This window comes from Eschrichtius robustus, chromosome 13 (genome assembly GCF_028021215.1).
Source record: "Eschrichtius robustus isolate mEscRob2 chromosome 13, mEscRob2.pri, whole genome shotgun sequence".
NCBI lineage: Eukaryota > Metazoa > Chordata > Mammalia > Artiodactyla > Eschrichtiidae > Eschrichtius > Eschrichtius robustus.
Genome location: NC_090836.1, coordinates 98456075 through 98481970, shown reverse-complemented (window position 1 = coordinate 98481970; position 25896 = coordinate 98456075). Strand labels below are relative to the sequence as shown.

Below are 25896 nucleotides of genomic sequence, written 5' to 3'. Positions count from 1 at the left end.
TTTGTAAAACTTACAAAGATTGAAGATGACAAAATTGTAGGCTTCAAGGAAATGTCATTTGTTTTGCTTTTAAGTGAAGTGTTACAATGTCCGAGACATTCTTTTTTTTAAATTTAATTTATTTGTTTTTTTATACAGCAGGTTCTTACTAGTTATCTGTTTTATACATATTAGTGTATATATGTGAATCCCAATCTCCCAATTCATCCCCCCATCCCCCCTCGCCCCCGGCCCCGCTTTCCCCCCTTGGTGTCCATACATTTGTTCTCTACATTTGTGTCTCTGTTTCTGCCTTGCAAACCAGTTCATCTGTACCATTTTTCTAGATTCCACATATATGCGTTAATATACGATATTTGTTTTTCTCTTTCTGACTTACTTCACTCTGTATGAGAATCTCTAGGTCCATCCATGGTCCGAGACATTCTGTCTCAAAGGGTTCTGTGTAGATTATGAGTTTGGGTGGGGCTAGGTTGAGAGCAGATCCTCACCTGGGCCTCGGCCGTTTCCCATGTGCTCCAGTCCACTTGGGAGTTGCTAGAAGGTCTGTGTGGTAGTCTCTGAACAGCTGTTCCTGTGAGCCAAAGAAGTTTGGACAGGATCTGACCAGCTCCCCTTTCTGGCAGCAGCTCAGAAGAGGCCTCCCTCGGGACTTACCTGGTGGTGCAGTGGTTGAGAATCTACCTGCCAACGCAGGGGACACGGGTTCGAGCCCTGGTCTGGGAAGATCCCACACGCCGCGGAGCAACTAAGCCCGTGCGCCACAACTACTGAGCCTGAGCTCTAGAGCCCATGAGCCACAACTACTGAAGCCCGCGCCTAGAGCCCGTGCTCCGCAACAAGAGAAGCCACTGCAATGAGAAGCCTGCGCACCACAACGAAGAGTAGCCCCCGCTCACCGCAACTAGAGAAAGCCCGTGCGCAGCAACGAAGACCCAACACAGCCAAAAATAAAACAAATAAATAAATAAATGTATAAAAAAGAAAAAAAGAAAAGGCTTCCCCAAAGCCTGCAGTTTGCCCACCTCTCCAGTCCACCCAGGGCCCTCGGGCTCGTACTTCTCTCAGATGATCACTCTCACAGCTGTTAGTGTGGTCCGCTTGGCTTTTTCAGATACATAGATATTTTTGGATGAAAGAGCTAGTTTTCTTTATTTCCCTTTTCTTTTTAATTGAGATGTAATTGACGTACATTATATTAGTTTCAGATGTACAGCATAACTTTTTTTTTTTTTTTAAAGAAGCAGAGAAAGAGAACTCCGCCTGTCTGAGATGATGTATCCTCAGCACAGGAATGTTACCATTTAACTGTAGTTGAATCCCAAGTTTAAATGGCATTTGATAAACACCATGGTAGGGACTTCCCTGGTGGTCCAGTGAGTAAGACTCCATGCTCCCAGTGCAGGAGTCCCGGGTTCAGTCCCTGGTCGAGGAACTAGATCCTGCATGCATGCTGCAACTAAGAAGTCCGCATGCTGCAACTAAAAGATCCCGTGTGCCGTAACTAAGATCCGGCACAGCCAAAATAAATAAATAAAAATAAATCTTTTAAAAAAAAACACCATGGTAAAACATGTGTTCCAGGATTAGAGCTAACCTGATCCCTAGATTTGAAGCTGAGAGAAAATCGTGTTAGGCATATGGCCTCAGGAATCTTCTCTTTCATCTCAGGAGAAGACCAGCTGGGCACGTCACTCCTTGGCATTTTATGTTGCCTTTCTGATAGATGTCAGCATCCTCATCTCTCTTCCTGCTGATGTAGGTCATCAGAAGTGTGTCTTCCTGTGTCAGTGGTCAGTGACTAGCATAGAACCTCTTCCTTGTCCAGTTGCTGACTAATCCTAAAATGGACTCTAGAACGAGTTGTGTGTTCTGAGTGTATTCATTGCTGAATCCAAAGGAGAATCCAACAGGGAGCTCTCTTGAACAGACCATCAAAAGTAATCTTCCTGATAACAGGTTCTTGATACAATTTAATATCTAAAAAGTGTAATAGGTATTCACTGTCATTTAATAATTAGTTCTCAACATGTCTGAGATATCCAAGGCTAACATCTTTGCAAGATAATAAGTGAAGTAAAGGAGTTAATAAAGTCACTTGTTGAGGCGACTTCCCTGGTGGCGCAGTGGTTAAGAATCCGCCTGCCAATGCAGGGGACATGGGTTCGAGCCCTGGTCTGGGAAGATCCCACATGCTGCGGAGCAACTAAGCCCATGTGCCACAACTACTGAGCCTGCGCTCTGGAGCCTGTGAGCCACAACTACTGAGCCTGTGTGCTGCAACTACTGAAGCCCATGCACCTAGAGCCCGTGCTCTGCAACAAGAGAAGCCACCGCAATAAGAAGCCTGTGCACCGCAACAAAGAGTAACCCCCACTGACTGCAACTAGAGAAAGCCCGCGCACAGCGATGAAAACCCAACGCAGACAAAAATAATAAATAAATAAAATTTAAAAAAAGTCACTTGTTGACACTATGCACTAATTTTACTTAAACGATAAAAATCCTAAAGAATTACATACTCATGGGGAGCCCTGATAGATATCTGATGATGGCAGTGATTTAAAATCCTTCAGCCTAGTAGGATGTTATTTGCAGAAGGGCAAAGGTGATTTGGAGCTTGTATCTAAACAGATGACTTAGGTGTATTGATTATGGGGCTTCAGAAAGGTGTATAATATGTATATGCTTCAGCAAGGAGTGTATATTGGAATGATAATTGACTGATCTGGAGTATTAGGCTGGGCTATGGTGTGAAAGGCAGATACAAACATGGCTGGCATACATGTCAAAGAGAAACTTGGAAGGCCAAATTCAAAATATTTGACCCCTGATATTTTAGCCTTTTGGAATTCACTGTACCTGTTGATATTCATGCCATGCAAGATTGTGCAGTGATTTTTTTCTCCCAGTCTTGAGTCTCTTTCACCATCAGTGGGTCAAGGTTGAAGATTCTGGAGCAGCTTGCACTTCTGCAAAGGAAAAGGTTAGCATCCTTGAGTCTCCATTTTTAACATTCATTCCTGGTAGTTGGCTTCCCTGATGGTTTGGGTTGGGGGTGACAGCCCAAGTGCCAAAACAGGATATGGATGAAGCACGTTTTCTGCCTGTCAGTTTGGACCCGTGCTTGCCCCAGAGTGCATGATCCCTTCCCCATACCCCATCACCCAAGCTCTTTCTTTGATTCACATGAACTTAGTTCTGGTTTTCATTGTCATGGCCAGTCCCTGGACTGTTGACACAACTCTTTGGTTAATGGTCAACATTGCAGGTTATTTTTGCAGGCATTTTGGTATAACAGATAAAAACAGAAAGACAAAAAATGGAAGTCAACCCCAGTTAGCTCTCAGCATTTGACTCCACACCCACGCTGTTCTCTTCAGAAGGAGGATGGCACAGAAAAAAAAAGTTAAAACAGTAACAGTGCCAAAAGCTTATTAACCAGAGCTTCTAGCAGATGGCAGAGCACTTTGACTTTAATGCTAGGAGTCATCGCGGCAAATTGTATAATTGCCATTTTGCCAATGAGAATACTGAGGCTCAGAGGGGTCATGTGACTTGCCCAAGGTCACAGCACCACTAAAAGACAGAGGTAGATCCACTCCAGGTCTTCTGGCTCCGAACCCCATGCTAATTCCTGAAGGTCATGGTCTAATGATTCTCATTGACAGAGGAATTTCATGATGATAGCTTGATGTACTTTCAGAATTTCAACTTTGTAAATATTAAAATTGAAAACAGTGTTAGATCAGGAACTACAGTTGGTGGGGAAAGGTGAAAGTTAGTGGGGAGGGGTTGTATGTGAGAGTAGCTCCATCATTTTTAAGCCCTCTATTAAAATTGCTTCCAAGTTGCTGCTCCTGTCTGCTGGCTTGAAGGCCATGGGCACCTTTTCACTTCTGTCCTAATAACGCTTAGTTAAACCAGAGGTTCTTGATTTTGTGTGTGTGGGTGTGCCATTGATGCTCCTTGGAAAATCTTACACATCCTCTCACTAGACAGTTGCCCAAGCAAGTACCCAAAATTCAGCACACAGTTTCCAGGGATTCATAGATACTCTAAAACTGGTATAGTGTGCCCCAGGTTAAGGGCTCCTCCTCTGCCTGAATATGGAATCCCAAGAAAAATCATTCCCCTAATGCTGTTGTAAACCCTTACACATCAGTGACACAGCCAACCTCTGTGCTCCTCACCTGCTGTGTGCTAAGACCAAGGACTACATTTCTGTAGCCGCCTTCCACTGAGTGTGTTGCCAGGCCCGAATACAAACAGCAGGGTGTGGAATCCATCCCACTGAATGAGGCCCTTGCCAGCGTGTGAGGAAGATGGCAAAAAGCCCTGATCCTCTGACTCTCAAAAGTACATACTTTGCACCTCGAAGCAGTGATCCCGAAAGGAGCTCAGGAGATTAAACTCTACCAATTTGTACACAATTTGGACACCTACACAGCCATCAGAGTTGCAATTTTGAGTTAGCTGTTCAGAAAAATTATCAAGTCCTTACTAGGTGTACTTTTTAGTCACTTAGCCCCTCGTGGTGGAGAATGAGCAAATAAAAATTCTTACTTTCTCATCTGCAGTGTCACCTTTCCCCTGCCTTTTGGACTAGGGAAACAATGGTTTTCAAATTTTATTGGCACCAGCCTCCTTGAAGAGCTGACTAAAGATTGAAATTCTTGAAGCTCTGGAATCTGCCTTACATAGAGATTCTTGCCCTCCAGAGACTTTCTAATGCAAGTGTGGTTCTGGAACCACACTCGGAGAAACACTGGACCAAGGGCTGCTGGCATCATTCCCCTTTACATTTTTAGTGATGGCGTAGAATATTGTTACTCTCTTCTCGCCAGGAGTTCTGAAGTACAGGATAGTCCTATCCACGTGATTCAAGAGTTGATGATGAATTTCTAAGACAGTTGAGGCTGCTGCATATAAAATGATTGAGTACAGACAGCTTATGACCCCTTGCCTCCAATGCTGGGAAAAGCTTGCCTTGCCTGCCTCTCATATGGCCTTGCACCATGTCTGTGGTCAGTTTGGCGGAGTTAATGAACTACCTGGAGCTGTGTGACAAACTTCTGTGCTAGGGCCACGGGATGTGGCAAAAGACTCAGTTAACTTTGGAAGGAGTTTGATTATACGGTGACTCCCTCTTCTGCTATGTTGACCCCTTTGAGAGAGGGTTGATGGGAAAAGGGATGGGAAAATGTGTGCCCCTTGACATTTCCTGAGGTTATATCTGAAGTCCTCCCTTCTATCCCATTGCCAGTATTAGAGCAAATGACAAGGCAGCATTTCCTTCCGGAGGAATAACCAGGAGAAGAAAGCAAAATGTAAAAGATCAGATTAAAATCACTGTTATTTTTTCGTAACTATCAATTTTTTTTTTAAAAGATGCTTGATCAGAGAAGTATCTTTTCTCTGACCCACTCCCACCCCTCCTCCTACCTGGCTTATGCTGAAATATACATAAATTAAAAGATCTGAATTTTAGAATCAGAAGAACCAGAGTCTGGTCTTCGTTCTGCAGTTAATTAGGATGTGATCCCAGGCAAGTCAGTTCTCCTTTATAAAGTGTAGGAAATAGCAGGTACTAAGAAGCTCAAGTAAGGTAATTCCCAGCATGCTGTGCAAACAGCAGGGGAAAAACAAGGAAACCATTTGCAGCAGATCTTTATTTACGTTACCCTCAGGAGCCTTTTTGTCAACAGCACGGTTGACAGGCGCAATCCTGCTTTATTTCTTCTCCCCGTTTCATTCCCTCTATTTCCACTTGAGAACAGGGTAAAGTCCAAAGTCCTGCAGGGCCCTCTGCGGCTCCCCCTCTTACGGCATCTCCTCCCACTCTTCTCTGCTCACTCTGCTCTGCCAGCCTGGCCTGCTTGAGGTCCCTCTGCCTCTCAGGCAGGTTCCCACCCAGGGCCTTTGCACTTGCTGTTCTCCTTGCCTGCAGGGCTCGTTCCTTTCCTCCTGGTCTTGGCTCAAACATCACATTAGAAAGTCTTTCCCTGACCACTGCGTATAAAATCCTGCCCTATCACCCTCTATCGCCCGTACCCTGCTTTATATTTCTTCAGAGCATGTACCACCTCCTACTGTGTTAGGTGTTTATTTGTCTGATGCACCATTCTTCACTAGAGAAGAACAAGGATATCCCAGCACCAACAGACATGTGGGCTCTCAATTAATACTTGTTGGGAGTGAGTAATCAACAGTTAGCGGTCTTAACCCCTTAGGGGACACACACCTCTGGACCCCACCCTCACTGTTACTCCTCTGCCTCTTGTGATTAGTCCCCATCTCCACCAACTCACTGGCATAGCTCCGAGACCTCTGGCTGTGTCCTAAGTATGAGTAATCCTCTGGAAACTTTGCAAGCCATATTTTGTCTGACCTGCCCACTATTAACATCTCTCTCTTTCTACCTACACCCTTTTTCTTGAAGCCGAGTCTCTATATCTTTATAGCCTTCTCCCACCCCCGTGAGCCTTCTCAGTTTCTTTTGCTGGGCTCTCTCCGTCACCTATGGTTAAATTCTGAGAGTCTCTTAAGATTCATCCTGGGAAGTATTTTCTTCTGTCTCAGCATAACATATCACATTATCCCTAGATGATGCTGTATGCACACACATACACATATAAGCTTATGTACATATAGACACACACATGCAAGTACACACACGTACCACTTGCACATCTCTTGATAGGATGTCACACAATCAGCTCATATTCAGCATGTCCCAAACTAAACACCATCTCTCCCACCCTGTCCCAGGCCTGCTCCTTCTGTATCCCCTCTCTGGGAGTGTTAATGACACGACCATTTACCCGGTCACTCCATTTTATTCTTCTAAATGGCCTCTTGATCTCTACTAGAGTGATCTTGTAAAAATGCAGTTCTTACTATTTTGCAGTTCCCAATGTAATACTTGATTTCAGGCAGGTATCATCAATAGATGCTAAAACCATTAGGTAAGTAGTGCTTAGGGAACAGGATTTTCACAAGGCCTCAAAATGTTACCCCACAGACTATGTATTAATTACGAAGGGGGAAATGCTACCTTTGGGGTGGAGAGATCTGGTGTCGCCTTTCACACTTCAGCGCTGTCAGTGGCTGGGCAGCATGGCACTGTGTGCGCCTCCTGATGTTAAGAAGTGCACGTCAGCTATGTAGTCTTCCTGCCACAGAAGTTTAACCTAAATCTAATCACGAGGAAACAGCCAAATTCAGAATATAGGACATTCTTTCCACAAGACAAGCTGGTTTGTATACTTCAGTCAGTGTCAGGAGAAGCGCAGAAGGCAAGAGTACTGTTTCAAAATGTGACCAAGGAGACAACTATGAAATGTAGTGCATGGTTCTTGATTACATCTTGGATTAAGGGGGAAAATCCAAACTGCTATAAAAGACATTTGACGGGCAATTCAGGAAATTCAAACATGGACTGCAAATTCAATTATATTATTGGATTAATATTAATTTTCTGAGGTGTGATAAAGATATTATAGTTAGATAAGAGAATGTCTTTATTCTTAGGAAATGCATATTGAAGAATTTAGGGATGAAATGTTGTGATTGATAGTCATCCCTCTGTATCTGCAGGTTTCGTATCCACAGGTTCCAAATAATGTGGATTCAACCAACCGCAGATTGAAAATATTTGGAAAAAAAAATTCCAGAAAGTTCCCAAAAGCAAAACTTGGAGTTGCCACGCACTGGAAATTATTTACATAGCAATCACATTGTATTAGGGATTATAAATATTCTAGAGACGATTTAAAGTATATGGGAGAATGTGCGTAGGTTATATGCAAATGCTACACCATTTTGTATAAGGAACTTGAGCATCCTTATACAGGATTTTGGTGTCCGTGGGGCATCCAGGAGCCAATCACCTGCAGGTACCAAGGGACAACTGTGTCTGCAGCTCACTTCCAAGTGATTAAATAAACAAACAAAATCGTGTGCACGTGCACGTGCGCACGGGAGGGAGAGAAAGCAAATACGGCTAAAAGGTAACTGGTGAATCTAGGTCAGAGTTATAGGGTCATTTATTACTTGCTCTTTCAGTGTTTTTGTAGGTTTCAAAAAAAAATTCAAAATTAAAAGGGGGTGCAGGGAAGAGGGGGGAGCATGTGAGTGCAGACATGAGTGGTGAAAGGAATACATACCAATTACCAGGTGTGTTTCTGCTCATTTAATTTTCTTTTAACATCTTTATTGGAGTATAATTGTTTTACGATAGTGTGTTAGTTTCTGTTTTATAACAAAGTGAATCAGGTATACATATACATATATCCCCATATCTCTTCCCTTTTACGTCTCCCTCCCTCCCACCCTCCCTATCCCACCCCTCTAGGTGGTCACAAAGCACCGAGCTGATCTCCCTGTGCTATGTGGCCGCTTCCCACTAGCTAGCTATTTCACATTTGGTAGTGTATATATGTCCATGCCACTCTCTCACTTCGTCCCAGCTTACCCTTCCCCCTCCCCGTGTCCTCAAGTCCATTCTCTAGTAGGCCTGCGTCTTTATTCCTGTCCTGTCCCTAGGTTCATCATGACCTTTTTTGTTGTTGTTGTTTTAGATTCCATATATATGTGTTAGCATATGGTATTGGTTTCTCTCTTTCTGACTTACTTCACTCTGTATGACAGACGCTAGGTCCAGCCACCTCACTACAAATAACTCAATTTCGTTCCTTTTTATGGCTGAGTAATATTCCATTGTATATATGTGCCACATCTTCATTTAATTTTTTGACATAAAACATCAAGTTAGAAATAACTCCCCACCCCTCCGTGTAGTTCTGATCATGTCACTCGCCTGGGTAATGTGGTAGTTACAGACCACTCTGGCCTCCATGGTTTCTGATGAGAAATCTGCTGCCATTCAAATTGTTTTTCCTCTGGCTGCTTTCAAGTTTTTTTCTGTGTTTTTAGTTTTCAAAAGTCTAATTCTGATGTATCCTGGGGTGAACTGCTTTGGGTTTAACTTGTTTGGGGTTTGCTCAGCTTCTTCAATCTCTGAAGACTTATGTCTCTTGCCAAATTTGGGAAGTTTTAAGTACTTTTCCAACCCATCTTTTTCCTCTCCTTCCAGGGCTTGGATGACACGATGTTAAACTTTTTTGTGGGTGGAGGTGACCTTGTAATGGTGAAAGTCCTGACACCTCACCAGTCCTCCCCGTGACACCACCTCAGCGGGGGGAGGGGGGAATCTCCTTACTGCTAGAGGGGGTGTAAGTCCAGGCTCCGCACTTGGTCTCCACTTATTCCTTGGATTGGGGGCAGCTTCCTACTTGGCCTTCTTTGACACCACCTGGCAGGGGTGTTGGGGTGCTTCATTACAGCCTTGTAAGGGTGAAAGTCTAGACTCCCACTTGGCCTTTCCTGTTGGGGGTGGGGCTTTCACCGTGCTGTCTGGCTGGAGTAGAATGATTACTGTCTTTTAAGTTTTTTCTCTTGCTAGGCCGCCCTTTTCCTGGTCCTGTGGCTAGCGAGAGTAGGTTTTGTTGGGGCTTTTTTGTCCGCTTCCATTGGCATTTCCAGGTTGCCAGCTTCTTCAGCTCCAAGTCTGGGATGTAAGAGGCAAAAAGGAAACTCGGGGGACTCGCCACTGTGTCATTCTTTGGGTTCCAAGGTCCCTAGCCAGTCTGCCACCTTCCCTCCACCTTTCAGAACCTACTTATGTAAGGTCCAGAGTGTTTAGTTGTACTTAGTGGGAAGAACAGAGAAAAGTGTCTTCCCCGGCTCCCCAGATGCAGGCCCTGCCCCCCGCCCCCCCCCCCAAGTCTCATGATCCCCACGTGAACACCCTGGTCCCACCACATCAGACCACTTGTAGTCCCTTGAACTTGTCACGCTCTTAGATGACCTTCCTTGTCTGCCTGTGGTGTTTCTATTCCATTCATTTGGGTTTTCTCTGTAAAATCTACCCATACAGTTCACATACTCTTTCCTCAGGCAGAATTTTGCCTCTTCTGTCTTACGTAGCACTTTAAATTACCTCTACAACTATGCTTCCATCTTGTATTGTGATTATTTGTCTTTTCCCTGACCAGACCCTGAGCTGCCTTTGAGGGCTGGGACTCCATCCTGTACATCCTTGTCCTCAGTAACTAGCACAGTAGTTGCTTAAGAAGTATTTATTAGATAGATGGATGAATGGACGTAGTTCTGATTTCCCACCTGAGTTGTTAAGTATGTTTGTTACCACACGCAGACGCAGCCCCCACTGATGCACTGTGCGTATGCCTGCTGCTTCCACAGTGAACAGAGAAATCCAGCAGGCTTGCCTGGAAGAAGGGCTCCTTAGCCCATGGCAGTCTTGATCTCTGTTAGCTGTCCTGTGTTTATAGCCTTTGAGTTCCTCTGAATACAGAATTGGCAGTGAGCTTAATTCTAGCATAGTATGGGAGCGATCATTTTTACTATGTCAGCACCTAATAAAGTGACATTCAGACCCAGGCACCTAATAAATATTCCTTAATGATAATGATGAGAAAACGAATAGCTGGGGTTTGTTGCTATCCTTCTCGCTGAGAGGCATTTCCAGAACTGCTTTGTGGCTCCTAGGAGGCTTTCACTTGCCTACGTGTTGAACTAAATCTGGGGCTGGTGATGGGAAGGCGCTACATTCATGTGCTAAGTTGGTTGTTTTTTTTTAAGTTACTCTCTTTTTATTTATTTATTTATTTATTTATTGGCTGCCTTGGGTCTTTGTTGCCACGCGCAGGCTTTCTCTAGTTGTGGAGCACGGGCTCTAGAGCGCAGGCTCAGTAGTTGTGGCACACGGGCTTAGTTGGTCCGCGGCATGTGGGATCTTCCCGGACCAGGGCTCGAACCCGCGTCCCCTGCGTTGGCAGGCGGATTCTTAACCGCTGCGCCACCAGGGAAGTCCCGCCAGGTTGGTTTTTAAGGCTCCTTATGTTCGCGCTTCGGTGCTAGATCAGATCACAGCACTCCGTCTGAACAGATCACACCCAGCACAGCACCGAACTCCCCCTGGAAGTGGACGGCAGTGCGTTTTGAAAAAGGAAATTGAAACAGCTTTTGTCTTTGTAGTTCACAAATTACCTCACTTAGTTAAGGTAGCAAATGTGTAAGGGGAGAAAGAAGATGGACGCTGGAGAGAGGGAACAGGGTATTAATCGGGGGTTAGAGCCAGCCAGGGCCGGGGCCCACATCTGGCACCGAAACTGTGACTAAGAGCGCCACACCTCTTAGCCACTTGTGTTCATTTGATTTCCGTGGGGTGCTTGGTTATTTTTCCTTTCAGCACGTGTTTGCACACCCACCCTGTGTTCACGCAAAGCTGTGCAAGTGTTCCAGGAAACCAGCTCCCAGAGGGTGGGAGTAGAGGATCAAGTTTTGGTGCCCTCTGACACCAAAAATGTATATTCTCATAAACAACATGCAGAGTTCTTGGGTTTGCATTGGTTTGGGGGAGCTTCTCTTTCAGAAACTGCCTTCTAGGAGTTTCTGGGAAAATAAAATTTCCGAGTGAGCAGTGCCCTGGCTCCTCTGGCAAGCATTAAGGCAGCGAGAGAGGGCGTGAGAGTCCAAGGTGAATGCCGCCCTCCTACTCAGACACATGTTTATGGGTTAGCTTCGAGCCTTTGGGGATTTTCCACAACTAGTAGAGGCCTAAACTTTTAAATTATTTTCTGCGTTGCTGTACTTCCTTGTGTCTCATTCCCTTAGCGTGGAAGCTTGTGATTTTGACTATACATTGCCACCTGCTTCTACATCAAGAAAGCGCAGGGCTTACCTTTATCACCCCTAATCTCTTCACTAGGTTACCCTCCTCCACGGCTGCAGCTTTTAACAGAGCTGGCCAGACACGTATAGGAGTGCCCTTTCCACCCCAAACCCCGACCTACCGAGAGCACTGGCTGCCCCAGCTCCAGGCTTCCCCAGATGGGCCCGGGAAGCGCCTTCCAGGAGTCCTGACTGAAGCCCGCACAAGATGGGCCATTGCTCCCTCTTCCTTTCACATGTTGGAAGTGGCTCTTGAAATCGCTGAACTTGCTGTCAGAGAGCAGAATTAGACGTGGGGAGAGAGCAGCACAAAGTGAGTGGGCTCTTCAAGGGCTGATAGAAGCCTACACACTTGTCACAAAGGGGGAAAGAGAGACAGAGCTGGACCTGGGTTGGGGTCCACCACTTGGTGAGTGACCTCACAGGTTACTGCAGTGTTAGTTTCCTCACATATAGATTTGGAATAGTGGTACCTACCTCATGGTTTTTAAGAGGATTCAATGAGATTATAATGTTGTTGTTATAAAATGAAACCGTCTTTTGGGATCAGTAATTATTGTTTTGAATTCTTTTCTTGGTCTTCGTATCTGGTTCTTTTGCCCAAGCTCTGAGCAGCTAGTGAACTGCTCTGGTCTTCTCATCCACCTCCAGGCTCGTCTCCTAGTGTCAGTGCTGAAGGCTGCACCTTAAGCTCCATGGTGAGCCCCAGGTTTGAAACCGTGGCTTTGTGTACCTGCAGTCACTTTGCACCCCTCTTCTGAGCCTTCCTTACACCTGTTTGTGCTCAGTACTGTGGTCGAGCTGGCCTTTCCACATGGCCTGCCCTCAGCCCTACATCTAAGCGTTGCAGGTCATTGAAGCCTCCTTGCCTCCCATCCAACGGGGTCATTCTTCTCCACTTTTTGAAGAAGTTAAGGAACCGACCCAGAGGAGGGAAGGAACTCTGACTTGAGGGTGAGAGAGAATTAGGTTATGATCCTATTCTGCCACTTGCTGCCTTTCCTGCCCTTTCTGAGCCTGTCCTCATCTGTACAGTGGGATATTACACACCACATGGAGTCATTAGGAGTATTCAATTAGGTAACATTTTAAAGTATTTAGAACCGTGCCCACCACAGAAGGTAGGCATCCTCGCTATTACGCAGAGATTTCCTTAACTCGATGGAAGCAGGAAGTCACGTACAGTACAGCCAGTTCACCTGTCACTTACCCCCACTCATGGTGCAACACCCTCGTTGTACATGAAGATGTTGCACTCCCCTTCCATCAAGAAATTCTGCGCTTTGTGAGTTGTTTTTCCAGAAGCTGGATCTGTGCCTTACCCCTTAGGATAGCCAGTGTAGGTCGTTGCACGCTGACTGGTGTTTAGCCAGCTTGTCTGTGACCGTGGTGTAGGAACTAGCTGGCCCGTGTGGGAATCTAAGCCCTGATTCAACCAAATCACTGCGCGTGATGACAGCAGCACCCTAAATGTGTTGGTGAGGGCGCCACTGGCTGCAGAGCCCTTCACTCTCCTTCGATTGTCACAGGAGTTCTGGGAGGTGGGCGGACTTGACTCTACAGAAGAAGAAAATGAGACCTGGAAAGCAGTCATTCCCCGTGTCACACCAGCAGTAACTGGTAGAACCCAGGACAGGCATGCACATGTCTTGCTTTTATATCTGGGACTTCTGTGAAGTTTTGAACCGAGATGAGAGCCTAATTCTGGCTGTACAAATAAATGAAAGTTTAGAGCTCACAGAATCCTCTAGTTTTCCTGTCACCAGTGTACACTTTGTATCCATTCCTTATAGAATATTCATTAATTCATTGAATGACTTATGTGCTCTCCGTGGCGGGGGTACTGTCAGAAAGTAGGCAAACACCCTGCCGTGCCCTGAGGAGCTTATTGTAATGGTAGGAGGCTGGCAATAAATAGAGAGAGATGCAGTATGACCATCCAAGGTGTCAGGCGGTGATGAGCTGTGGAGAAAACTAAGGCAGAAAGGCAGCTGGGGGTGGGGTGGGGCGGACACTGAGTTTTGCTTTGATTCTTAGTGCTTCTCGTCTCATCCGTGTGATCAGCGCTCCTAGAGCAAGGTTGTGTGTTCATTCCCTGCTGGTCCATCACACCCTGCATATCAGGACTTTTGGAGGCTGATTTTGGAGTTGAACCAGCTTTACTCAGTAGAAGCAGGTGCAGGGGTTGTCTGCTTACCCACTGAGATGCCAAGACCTTCAGATTAGAGCTGGGGTGGCCTGGGTCCTGCTTTGGAATGCTCTGGTAGGTTGGGGAGGGAGCCTGTGCTGGTTTTCCTTAGAGATTATTTGTTAAATCTAGCACTCCCCCTGCCGTTAGAAGATAGGGTACTTCCAACTGATCTTTTAAAATGATAGTTTCTTTTTTACTTTAATATTAGGAAAAAAAAAAAACTTAAAGAAAAAAAGAAGTACTGCAGTGACATTTGGAGCTTTCTTCGGGGACCGTTGCTGCTGAGGCCCAGCCCCTGGGGGTGGGATGTGGGGAGGAAGTGCAAAGGCCCAGGCAGGCTAGGGTCATATCTGTGCTCTGGCTACTTTTAGCGTCTCCTTACCCCTGCACTCCTACCACAGCCAGCAGCCCAGCAAAAGTTATCTCCACACACAGTTTCACAGCTGCTCTGAAATTCTAGGGCAGCAGAAGTGAAACTGACCACGGTCTTACGAATTTCTCTCTTACTGCTGTTGTTCCCTACTTGAAGTGAGTCAGGCCTTTTCCCCTCTCATCCTCAGGGTGTCCCAACTCGTTATCTGCTGAGTTTTTGACACAGACTCTCTTCACGGCGCTGCATTTGTAGAGGGTCCTGCTTTGGTCTCCCCACCCTTGGTGTGCTTTGCTGAGTTGCGAGCTATGGCCATGTGATGGTAGCCCCAGAATAGAGCCGGGTCCCTGATGGGGGATACAGTGAGCCTTCTGGTCAGCTGCTGGCTGTGTGCACCAAGGTTAACCATACAATCATGGTGAAGTTCTTTTAGTCCTTCAAGATGAAATTCAAGTTAATTTTAGCAGCACTATTAATACCAGCTGAACCGAAGAAGGAAATGGCACCCAAGTAGATGCATGTCTTTTTGGTTTAACTGCCTCATTCAAACAGTTCGGTCACTTTGTGATTTCTGATGAGGTTGGAGAAGGAAAGTGGGTGGACCCAACTTGCAGCTCTGCTCTGTGTGCCGGTCTCCCCGAGAGTAAAGGGAGGCCCAGTGGGCATTCTTGGAGAGTTGACTGACTGCTCCATAAGGATTATATTAAAGTTATATTCCGTGGGTGCACCTTATAGAGCCCAAGCTTAGGCAGTGACTCTTTCCATTAGGAACAAAGTAACCAGAATTGTTTTGATGGGGTAGCTGAACCATAAAGATATGTGCTTACTCAGGTGCCGTTTTCTTCTTCACTTCAGCTGATATTAATAGTACTGCTAAAATTAACTTGAATTTAAGATACCTTCTCCACTGTAAATTGTAGCAGTAGACATGATGCTTCACTATAAAGTAATTCTTTTATGATTCTTCTCCCAACAGCTTTGAAAAGTCCAGCTGCATTTCATGAGCAGAGAAGGAGCTTGGAGCGGGCCAGGGTAAGGCACCTTGCTTCCCAAGGATTCCTAAGAGCATTTTCAAAGCCCGTTGTGCTGCTGTCATCTTCCTTCCAGTCTAGCGTTGCCTCCAGGGTCAGCCCTGGCCTTACGGTTCTAAATAGAAAGCTCTGGCTTTTCTGCTTCATCCCCACCCCAGTGTCTCCCAGTGTGATGATAATGGGCCATGATCAGAATGAGTTTCCTCCTTTAGTACATTCAAGGGTATGTAATGGTCACCTCCCTTCTTTTGGTTTGGAGACCACTAGTATTTCCCCATCTTTAATTCCACTTAGCCTTTTGTAGCTGTTAGGACACGACCACCAGCCACGGAAAAGCTTGCTGAGTGGTGACCCCTCCTGTCTGGCCACACTGCCCCCACCTCTCCAGAATGGGCATGGAAACCTTACTGGTCTCCGTGTGCCTCTGAGCAGCCAGGGTCCACTTGAGGCCGTGGAAGCAGAAGCTGGGTCCCTCCGAGCTCAGGTTCACACTGCAGCACCTGGCTTGTTGCCCTGTCCCCCTCAGTTTCAGTTCCCTCGGGGGCCTCAGGGGATATTCTGCTGCCCAGTGTGGGCGGAGATGGGGAAGTCGCCAGAACATGCTTCCCCCTCTCAGCCCCTTCACAGACAAGGGAAGAGAACCTCCCCAGCTGGAGGATCATAGGCCGGGGCTCCCTAAGACCCACAGCTCTTTCAGAGACTCTGAAGTATTTACCTCCAAGACTTATCTTACTATCTCTGTCTTTATTTTACTTTTAACAAATTTCTAAGGAAAATTATGATTAACTCTTAGAGTGAGTGGGAAGAATGAGGTCACAGGTCCTGGGAACCAAAGGAGTGACCAGCTGCACTGTTTCAGTGGCTGGGAGGACGAGAGAGCACAGCAGGGAGAGAAGGAATGCCATCGCCTGTGCCCTCAACCCAGTCTTAAGACTTGGCACCATTTCCTGGCCTGCTTCTCCAAGGCAAGGAGTAAATATGAACTAATGAGTACAGCTACTAGTTTATTGAGTTCTTTTATATGTGAAATTATACCCTTTTCTTGTTTATGTTCACGTCAGCTCTTATGAATGAGGTGTTATTATCTTTATCTTAATAGATGCAGCTAAGAGAGGTTAACTAACTTGCCCAGCTAGTAAGTGGCAAGCTTACTGGGATTTAAACCTTGGTGTGTGGACTCCAGGTGTTTTCTTCATCAGTACCATATGCCTCCCTCTGCTGTCTGTGAAGACCTGCAGTGTACGACACCTCTTCTGCCGTCTTCTCCGGCAGCCATGGCAGTACTTCTGCCCACTGCAGATGGGTGATAGACCCTGAACCCGCGGCCACTGTGAGCCATCTCCTGGAGAGCTCAGCACCACCTTGGGGCTGGCACAGAGCTGACCAGTCAGAGCACCAAGGCCAGTCCAAGGAGCAAGTCTTTACCTTGCTGCAGGCATGCAGTATGCTCTGATAGTTTATTTTCTATTCAATTCTACTCTACCCTACTTTGTCTTGTCCTGTCCTGTCTTGTCCTATCCTACCCTATCCTGTGCTGGTCCTGACCCACTAATGGTCTTGACCTATGGTTTGTAAAATTCTGGTGCAAAGGTTAAGAGCACAGGCTCTAGAGTCAGACAAATCCGGAGTCACATATACATTATAACGTGAGAGCCGGGCAGTGGGCTGGCTCTGGGACTGTTGAGGGAATGCTTTAATTTGCTTGCTGTCTCAGAAGTGCAGAAATGAGGACATGAGACTTTAAGGAACTAGAGCTATGACACCATGTATCAAAATTAGTACTCTACTTGGCAGCCATTCAGAGTGAATGGAAAATGCTCATGCTATCAGGCAATGCCAAGTTTTTTGAAATAAGGTATAAAATTATATTCAGTATGATTACAGCTTTGCAAAATTAAACTTACCTTTTGCATGGAAGAACGATTAGAAACAAATATCCCCACATACTAACGGTGGATGATTAAAAATTTTTATTGTGGTTTTACTTTCTAATTTTCTGAATTTTCTTTGATGAACATAACATATATTACTTTTATGATAGTAAAAGTAATAGATTAAAACATATATTAGTAGTCCAGCCTCAGAGCGACAAATGGTCTTGACAGATGGATGATGCCCTTGGCAGGTGCGCTGAAAGTGGACACATCCTTCAGGCCTCAGGACCCTGCAGTCTCCAGGCTGAGGTCGTGGGGGCTGCAGAGGTGACCCACTAAAGGCACGGCTGCTTTTTGGTCCTGTTCATGCCATAAGCTTGTGACCTGGATCTGAGAGCTGCTTGGTGTGTTTTTTCTATAGACAGAGGACTACCTGAAGCGGAAGATTCGTTCCCGGCCGGAGAGATCGGAGCTGGTCAGGATGCACATTTTGGAAGGTGTGTTAGATTGGAAATGCTTCTTCATCTAAACCCTCGTTCTCACTGTTTTCACCCCTGCACCACCCACGTTTCGTCTTCCCTCTTTTTCATCACTCCCATTTCTGTTGACAGTGTAAGCCAGAGCCTTAACGCAGTAAAACGGCAGTGCTGTGGGCACCACCACTGGTTTTTGGGAATTCCCAGAGAAGCACAGTCACATTCTCTTGGGGTGGCTTTCCTTTTTCTATGGCCATGTGGTGGCCCTGGATCTCATAAAACCTCGGTGTGAAATCCTTTCCTCCAACTCTGTTTTTAAATGTGTTTACTTTGTGTTTTCATTCATTCATTCATCTGTCCATCCATCCATTCATTCACTCACTCAGTATTTACAGCAGCACCTGTGAAGTACAAGCAGGAGCATCCCAGATGTACTCCACCTGCCCACACACGCTTGTTTCCTCATTCTGGGGAAGGAAAGGTTTTGGCTTGAGTCTATTCATTTTTTGTTTGGTTTTGAAACCACTCTGGGGTTGGAGGAAGACTTTCCTAGACTGAACCCCACACTTCGCAGAGGAAGACACTGAGGCCCAGAGCAGGGAGGCGAATTGTCCCCATAACGCAGCGAGCTTGAGGGAGAGGAGACACCACCCATTGCCTGGTGCCCTTTCAGCTCTGGCTCCACCTCAGAGAGTCGTCTGGGCCAGCCTGTGCCTAGTGACCATTGTTGCGTGTGACCACACACTGTCCACAGCGGGGCCCCCTTCTTCTATCCTTGTGAAACTTCAAGCCGGGCCACCGTACTCTGCCTGGGACATGACTTGCATTCTTATGGTCTCTACTCCTTCCCCAGAGGGAAGGGGAGCTGCTCTGGAGTTCCCAGGGCAGAACCAGCTCTTTCCTATATCCTCCTGCACTCCATTCTCTCCCACGGGCAGAGACCTCGGCCGAGCCTTCCCTGCAGGCCAAGCAGCTGAAGCTGAAAAGAGCCAGGCTGGCCGATGACCTCAACGAGAAGATTGCGCAGAGGCCTGGCCCCATGGAGCTGGTGGAGAAGAATATCCTGCCTGTGGAGTCTAGCCTGAAGGAAGCCATCATTGGTGAGGAGGCCCGGCCACCACGTGTGGACTTGCAGGCGGGGTGCAGAGGGAATGGGCTCTGGACCGCTTGCTCCCTGACTGCCTGCTTAGCCTTGGGGGAGCCGAGGTACAGAGTGTGAGAGCCTGATAAACGGGTCCTATGAGCCTGGGACAGCGCCAGTGGCCTCACAGATCAGCGCCGTGCCAAAGTAACTACGTCAGTGACAGAGAGGCCTCTGGCCACTTCCCATCTCTGTGAGCGCAGGGGCTTGTCCCTCTTTCCCGGAGAAGGTAGATAGATGTCGGGGTTGGTGTGTTCACGTGAGCACGTGGAGACGCTGGGACCTTGAAACTATACCTGCGGTTTCTTTTCATTAGTGAGATCTCTTCTTGGAGCCTGGCACTCTCCTCAGATAGTTCACTCAGTAAAGGTCGATTGATCCAAGCAGTGTGCTAGGTGCTAGGGCCACAGCCCCACAAGGCAGACCGAGCCCCTCGTCCTTACGGAGCTCAAGCCTAGGAGCAGATACAGGCAAGGAAATAGGCGAGAGTGAGATGGAGGGCCGCCCACCCCGGCCCCGACAGGGGGCATCAGCGTCAGAAGAGGTGAGGCCCAGATGGGGGTGCAGGGTGAGTGGGAATTAAAAGTGTATGCAGCGGGCAGAAGGAGCAGCCTGCACGTGGAGCTGGACGCGGGTGTCGAGATGCGAGGGGGGAGGCCACAGAGTCCAGGACGTGCAGGGCCTCGTCTGCCATGCTCAGGCGTTCAGACATGATTCCCTCAGACTTTGGTAACTGTTGGTACAGACATGTTTCTTTTGCTGCCGCAGGCCTGAGACCTGCCCCCGGGAAGCAGCCGTGCCTTCAGGAGGCTCAGGTGCTCTCACCGTAGAAGTGAGCTAGGTCTCTGGGCAGGGCAGGGGAGGGCACAGGAGTAGGCCCAAAGTAGGCCACGTTGGGCCTGAGCCCTGGCTCAGAGGAGACCGGTTTCTGGGGCCTCATCTGCACCCGCAGAGGCGGTGGCTCCGAGCTGGAGGCTGGCAGCCCGTGCCCCGACCGCCCTCTTCCCCTTTAATTCCCTGCTTTGCCCTGGCGTTCACTTCACCTCGTGTCAGTGTTTTCCTACCCGGATCTTCAGCAGATTCCACGGCAGCGTTTGGGCCAGGGTCAGTTCTGGACTCTGCAGCCGGCCCAGATCTGGTAGATGTTTGCGGAGTCAGCCACGCGCCAGGCCTGTGTGAGTCCTGCCGTCACAGAGACGAACGGAATATGCCGCTGCTGCCCTCAGAGAACTCAGTCTGACGGGAGAAGGCTGCCGTGTGCACAAGTGATTTCTGAGTCTAGCTCCCAGGCACGTGTGGCGCCACATAGTTAGAAAGACCAGGGCCCTGTGACATCGTAGTCAAGTCACCTGCTGTTCGGGACAGTTTGCAGGCTCCCAGGTGATGATGGCTGTGAAGGGCCCAGCACAGTCCTGGGCACCCGGGGAGACTCGGGGAAGGGCTGCTGCTGTTGGCAGTGACGTTCGTTATGGACCAGTTGGCGGCTCTGTCGTGGCCAGTGTAGGACGGCAGGTGTGTGGCAGGGGCAGCGAGAGCCCATCCGAGACGGGCGTCTCTCAGGGACGCGGACGGCGGTGGGGCTGACGGCACGTTTGGGGCCCACCTGGAGACTGAGTCAGTTTGCCAAGTAGAGAGGGTGCAGAGGGACATCGCAGGCAGAGGGGACAGCGTGGGCAGTGTGGCCTGGAGCCCTGGCGGAATACGGCTTGTCTGAGGCCTGGGAAGTAGCTTAGTTTGGAACGAGGTCGTCACTGGCGACTGGGGAGAAAGGAGCACTCGCCGGCAGTGAGTGTGCAGGTCAAGGAGTGAGCAGGAGGCGAGGCAGTGGTGACGGCAAACGTGGTCCATCTGTTCAGGAGGAGAGTGGAGAGGAGAGAGAGGGAGACAGTGGTCAAGGAGGATGTTTAGGGCTGAGAGGAAGGAGTCAGAGGAGAGGCCGAGGAGGCGGGGGATGGAGGGGGAGGCAGAGCTGGGTGCGCGCTGGGATGGGAGGGGCTTCGCAGACGGCCTCCGCCTCCCTGACTCCACCGGGCACCCACCCGCGGCCATCTGCTCACACACGCGACGCCAGCTGATCGTCGGAGTCATGCCCGGCCTCCCCTCAGCATCCACGTTTCCCGCCAGCAGAGCAGCGGCTGGGCTCCAGGGTGCCTGGCCCGTGAACTCCTGCCGGGCAGGACCCCATCCGGGCCACCCTGGCTGCGGGAGACGGGTGGGCCCCGCAGTGACCTGGCCTGACCGGCCCTGGGGCCGCTGCGGCGTGGCCAGCAGCTTCCTCAGGCCGGGCTGAGGCGGGGGTGGACCCGCAGCTCCTCCGTCCTGAGTCCCATTGTCCTGTGGCTGCTGTGCCATGGCAGGTCCCCTCTCTGGGAGCAAGAGACTGTGGGAGGGCACCTAGACCTAGCGTGACCGGCGAGAAGGGCCCACTGTCAGTGAGCTGCGTCCCCTCCGCACTCCTTGCGGGCCCCTGGGAGGGCGGGTGAGGGGGTGGGGGACAAGCTCAGGGGCGTCCTGCCGGGTCCCAGGGGCAGAGGGCCTCGGGTCACGGCCCTGGAGCGGGGGAGGGTCTGCTGGGAGAGTTCCAGGCTTGCTCCTGTTCCTCATCTGTGGTCTTCCCGCCGCGGCAGCGTCCCCGGCATGGCCGCCGGCTCACCTCTGCGCCACTGCCTCTTTCCCCGTGTGGACAGTGCCGGTGCAGAACTTCTCCCCTGACCGTGCTGGCGGCGGGGTTGTGACAGGAGTCTTTTGAAATACCCTGCCTGCCCCGTCCCCTTCTTTCCTTCCCTCTACATCTGGGATTCCCACGCCGGGTCCCCGCTTCTCCCGCCTCTCCCACCCAGCCTGGTCCCTGCCCAGGAGCGCAGGCCTGCCCCCAGGACGTGGGTCTCTGGCAGTCACTGGCTGCTGAAGGGAGGTCGCTGTCCTTCCACTGATCTGCTTCACCTGTGCAAGCAGGCGGCCCTTCTCCAGGAGGCTCTTTTGTCTGTTCCTCCTGGTCTCTGGGGAGTCGGGCAGCCCAGGGAGGAGCTGCACCTGCATAGCTGTTACCCAAACTCCTTCTGTCCCTGATCGCAGGGTCCATGAGCCTCTGGGAGAAGAGAGTTTTGTGCAGCCACAGGATGGGAATAAAGTGCCTTCAACAGCAGGGAAGCAGTGGAGGTGGAGGAGGTGGTAGGCTGTGGGGCGGGAGGGCAGACCCTGACTTGGAAGACTGAACTTAGGGTGGAGTTAAAAGCAAGGGGTTAGCAATCAGGCCTTTCCCCACCAAGGGGAGTGCTTTGATGGCCTGGTGGGACTGACTCTTCCTGGCCTTTGTTTCGGGGTCGTGATGACAAGCTTTCCTTGAGCTCTTTCGGACACAGAAGGCAGGTCGGCTGCTGGCCGCCTCCTCCCGCTGCTTGCTGGGGCCGCGGGGCCGCGGGGCAGGCGCCTCGCTGGGACAGCCTCTTCCCGTCTCACCCTGGCCTTGGCTTCCAGTGGGCCAGGTGAACTACCCGAAAGTAGCAGACAGCTCCTCCTTCGATGAGGACAGCAGCGACGCCTTATCTCCTGAGCAGCCTGCCAGCCATGAGTCCCAGTCGGTGCCGTCGCCCCTGGAAGCCCGAGTCAGCGAGCCGCTGCCCAGTGCCGCCTCTGTGTCCCCCGCTCAGGTGAGCTTGTCCGCTCCAGGTGCTTCCCCTGCTCAAGGGCCCCAGAGCTACTGGAGCGGCCCAGGATGAGGTCCCTCGCTTGGGCCAGGTGGGACGGGGAAGCCAGGAAGTGCGGCGGTGGCCCTCGTGGAGGACGCCGGCTGGGCAGCCTTGCGGGTAGATGCAGAGGCCTCCCTGCTGCCCCATGTCCGCTCGTTCAGAACAGCCGCTTCTCCTGAGTGTGTTCAGTTCCATGATATTTCACCACCCTCTGTCTTCCCCTTTTCTAGTTCCCTCTCCCCTTGCCACCCTGGAGGCTGTTCTTTTCATCCCTCTCGTCTTTGCCCGTCATTTGCCCCCTAACAGTGATGGCGTCCGAGGGGGTGACAGCCAGCCACCTCCGGGCAGGGCAGGACAGGGACACACCACCGGCTGAAGCCTGGAGATGGCGCAGCTTCCGGGGCCGCGAGGAGGGGTGGGCGTGTCCTCACTTCCCCTCTTCTCTCCCAGGTCTTGTCTCAACTCCCCGTGGGCCCAGAGTCTGCAGAAACAGTCTTCCTGGCGGAGCAGCCTCCACCGCCGCCCATCCTCGCCAACGGAACCACGGTCGCCACCGCCAAGCCCCTCCCTACCCTCATTAAGGTGCAGACCTCTAGCTGACCGCCCTCTCCTCCCCGTGCCCCTCTGAGCCCTGCCGTGACTCCGTCCCAGTGTGGGGAGTGGGGCTGGCTCTCTTCTCCTCCTGGTCGGGGACCAGCCGAGGTCACCACAGTGCTCTGGGAGATCTCCTGTTGCCTTCACGCACGCTGGCCGTCACAGCCACCGCCACCGCCACCGCTCACTGAGCACCGCGGGCCGGGCTCTCACTCCTGCCTGCCCCAGGAAGACACGCCCATACGTCCCCTCTGTCCACTCACAGCCTCGTGAGGCCATGACAGAACCGAGAAGTGAGGTGACGGGCCTGAGGTCACCCAGCCGGCCGTGCCGGGTGTTTGTTGTCACTCTCTTCCTCCAAGGCCTGACCTAAGATACCTGAAGGGACAGCATTTACCGTCAACCCCGCGAGACGCCCATGGGGACCTTTGTATGGGAACACGGTGCTGGACGCTGAGGTTAAGTTCAGCAGCACCAAGAGCCGGTGTCCGGTCCTCCCCGCCCGGCCAAGCTTCCTCCCTCGGCCTCTGGGACCTTGGCCCTGACTGCCGCCCTCCAGCCTGTGCTCCACGCCTGCTGGGCAGGTGCCCTTCCTTCCCGCCCGGCTTGCTTCCCACCTTGACTGATTCTCCAGTCCCGCCACACAGGCCCAGGCCCTGGCCTGGAGCCTCTGGTGGCCCACGTTCCTCTCCTGCGGCTCACAGCCTTAGCGAAGCCTTCCTGTGCCTCCGGGCGCTCCCAGGTGGTTGGCGGGGTCTCCGCCCCAGGCCTGCTCCTCCCGGGCGGTGGTGCCCTAGCGCCCTGCTGGCTCTCGGCCGCTCCCTCAGCAGCCGGCACCTCCCCTACCTCTGTGGTCTATTCCTGATTGGCCGCAGATGTCTGAGGTTTTCCCCCCAAATTCCTCCCTCAGACCTGCTCCTCGTCACACGACTGGTGCCTTCCTTTGCCCGCTCCCCGTTTGCGAGAACAGCGTATGTGTGTTTATCCAACTTCCTCTTTCCCGGTAGTGCCTCGGCCTCTGTCCCAGCTCCCCAGCCCCGCCACGAACTCTCCTCCAAGCTGAGCCCCGAGCTGCCTCAGACCTGCCTCAGGTCGCGCTCCTCTCTCTGGGGGCTTTCCCTGGGCTCCCCGTCTTCTTCCCTTTCAGTGCTGCCCTCGGCCTCATGCTTGCGCCCTCAGCCTTGCCGCGGCCTCTCAGTGGACCCCCCTCCCTCCTCTCGGGTGCCCTCCGGTCCCAGCAGCCCCGCGCCTTCTCCCCAGCTCTCCCTACCCTGGCCAACCGCCACCTCTTCCCGACTTCTGCGAAGGGGCCACCGTTGTCACGTGCTGTTGCCGAAGCTCAAAACCGTGACCTTGTAGCTGCTTGGCTGCCACATGCTCTGTTGTCCCTTCTGCCTCGGGACAGTCGGTCACCTCCTTCCACATCCCGTCAGTGCCCACAGCGCCCTGGTCAGACCCCAGCTGAGTCCCGCATCGAGTCTCCACCCTTCCAACCTGCCGTTCTCTGCTCAGGAGCCGCGAGGCCCTCCTCGCTCCTTCCCCAGCGCTCAGCGCCCTGCTCACTCTTGCCCACAACCCCTCCACCCTCCTCACCCGGGAGACGGCCTCCCTGTGTGCCGGCCGCCCCGTCGTGAATGAACGTGAGCTTCTGGAGCCCCGGGTTTGGATCCCAGTCCCTGTGCGGCCTCGAGCGCGGGGCTTCCCCGAGCCTCTTCCCTCCCTTTCGAGCAGACGGGCCGCTTCCTGGGGAGGCAGGGTTTTTGCAGGTCTGTGTGACGCGGTTTTTGTAAAGCGCCCGGTGTGGGCTGCGCGAGCTCCGTAGAACAGCTCTTTTCACCTCGTCGTCCTGTTCACTCTGTGCTCAGGGTCACAGGGAGGCTGCCTGGCCTGTGCACTCGGGCTAGAAGCTCTTTTAAGAGCAGATCAAGTCACAAGCCCCGCCCCCATCAGCCCCCGCCCCCTCCCTGGACAGTCCTGGGCACTGAGGAGGCCTCTGATTTGGGAGGGGTGCCATCCGGCAGGGAGCGTGGACAGGGCGGGGTGGGCGGCGGGGCCTTTCCAGAAGCCGCTCGGCTGCCCCTGACGGCGCCCTCTGTCTCCCGTGCCCGCAGCAAAGCCAACCCAAGTCTGCCGGTGAGAAGTCGCAGCGCAGCAAGAAGGCCAAGGAGCTGAAGCCGAAGGTGAAGAAGCTCAAGTATCACCAGTACATCCCCCCGGACCAGAAGCAGGACAAGGGGGCGCCCCCCATGGACTCCTCCTACGCCAGGATCCTGCAGCAGCAGCAGCTCTTCCTGCAGCTCCAGATCCTCAATCAGCAGCAGCAGCAGCACTACAACTACCAGACCATCCTGCCCGCCCCGCCCAAGTAGGCCCCGCCCCACCGCCCCACCCACACACCTGCCCGCAGGCACCCGGGACGGGCAGATGCGGGCGGCCCTGACATGAAGGACCCTGTGGTCCGGGTCCTGCCGGAGTGCCCTGTGGGCGGGGCCCTTGCCCCTTGCTCCTCTCCACCCGGCAACCCGGCCCGCCGAGGGCGAGACCTGGCGGGGGCTCATTCCTGTCCTTTCTTCCTCTCAGGCCAGCAGGGGAGGCTCTGGGAAGCGGTGGGGCCCCCCTGACGCGCAGCCTTTCTGCTACCAGCAGCAGCTCCGGCTCGGGCGCCCCTGGGCCCAGTGGGCTGGTACGTCAGAACAGCACCTCGTTGACTGGCAAGCCGGGGGCCCTGCCTGCCAACCTGGACGACATGAAGGTAGGCGGTCGCGCCCTCCCC

General features: G+C 51.3%; 1 protein-coding gene across 4 annotated transcripts in view; it reads left to right on the top strand.

Annotated features, from left to right (window-relative positions):
* Positions 1–25896, top strand: part of MRTFA (myocardin related transcription factor A) — a 104129-nt gene that overhangs the window by 70853 nt on the left and 7380 nt on the right. For 2 of the 4 annotated variants that reach the window (XM_068560143.1, XM_068560146.1), the window contains exons 3-9: positions 15295–15350; positions 17645–17720; positions 18638–18799; positions 22318–22490; positions 22980–23111; positions 25235–25488; positions 25704–25875. In XM_068560143.1, coding sequence (XP_068416244.1) covers positions 15295–15350; positions 17645–17720; positions 18638–18799; positions 22318–22490; positions 22980–23111; positions 25235–25488; positions 25704–25875 — 1025 coding nt within the window. The remainder of the gene's footprint in view (positions 1–15294; positions 15351–17644; positions 17721–18637; positions 18800–22317; positions 22491–22979; positions 23112–25234; positions 25489–25703; positions 25876–25896) is intronic. The other 2 variants (XM_068560145.1, XM_068560144.1) reach the window with 2 other exon arrangements.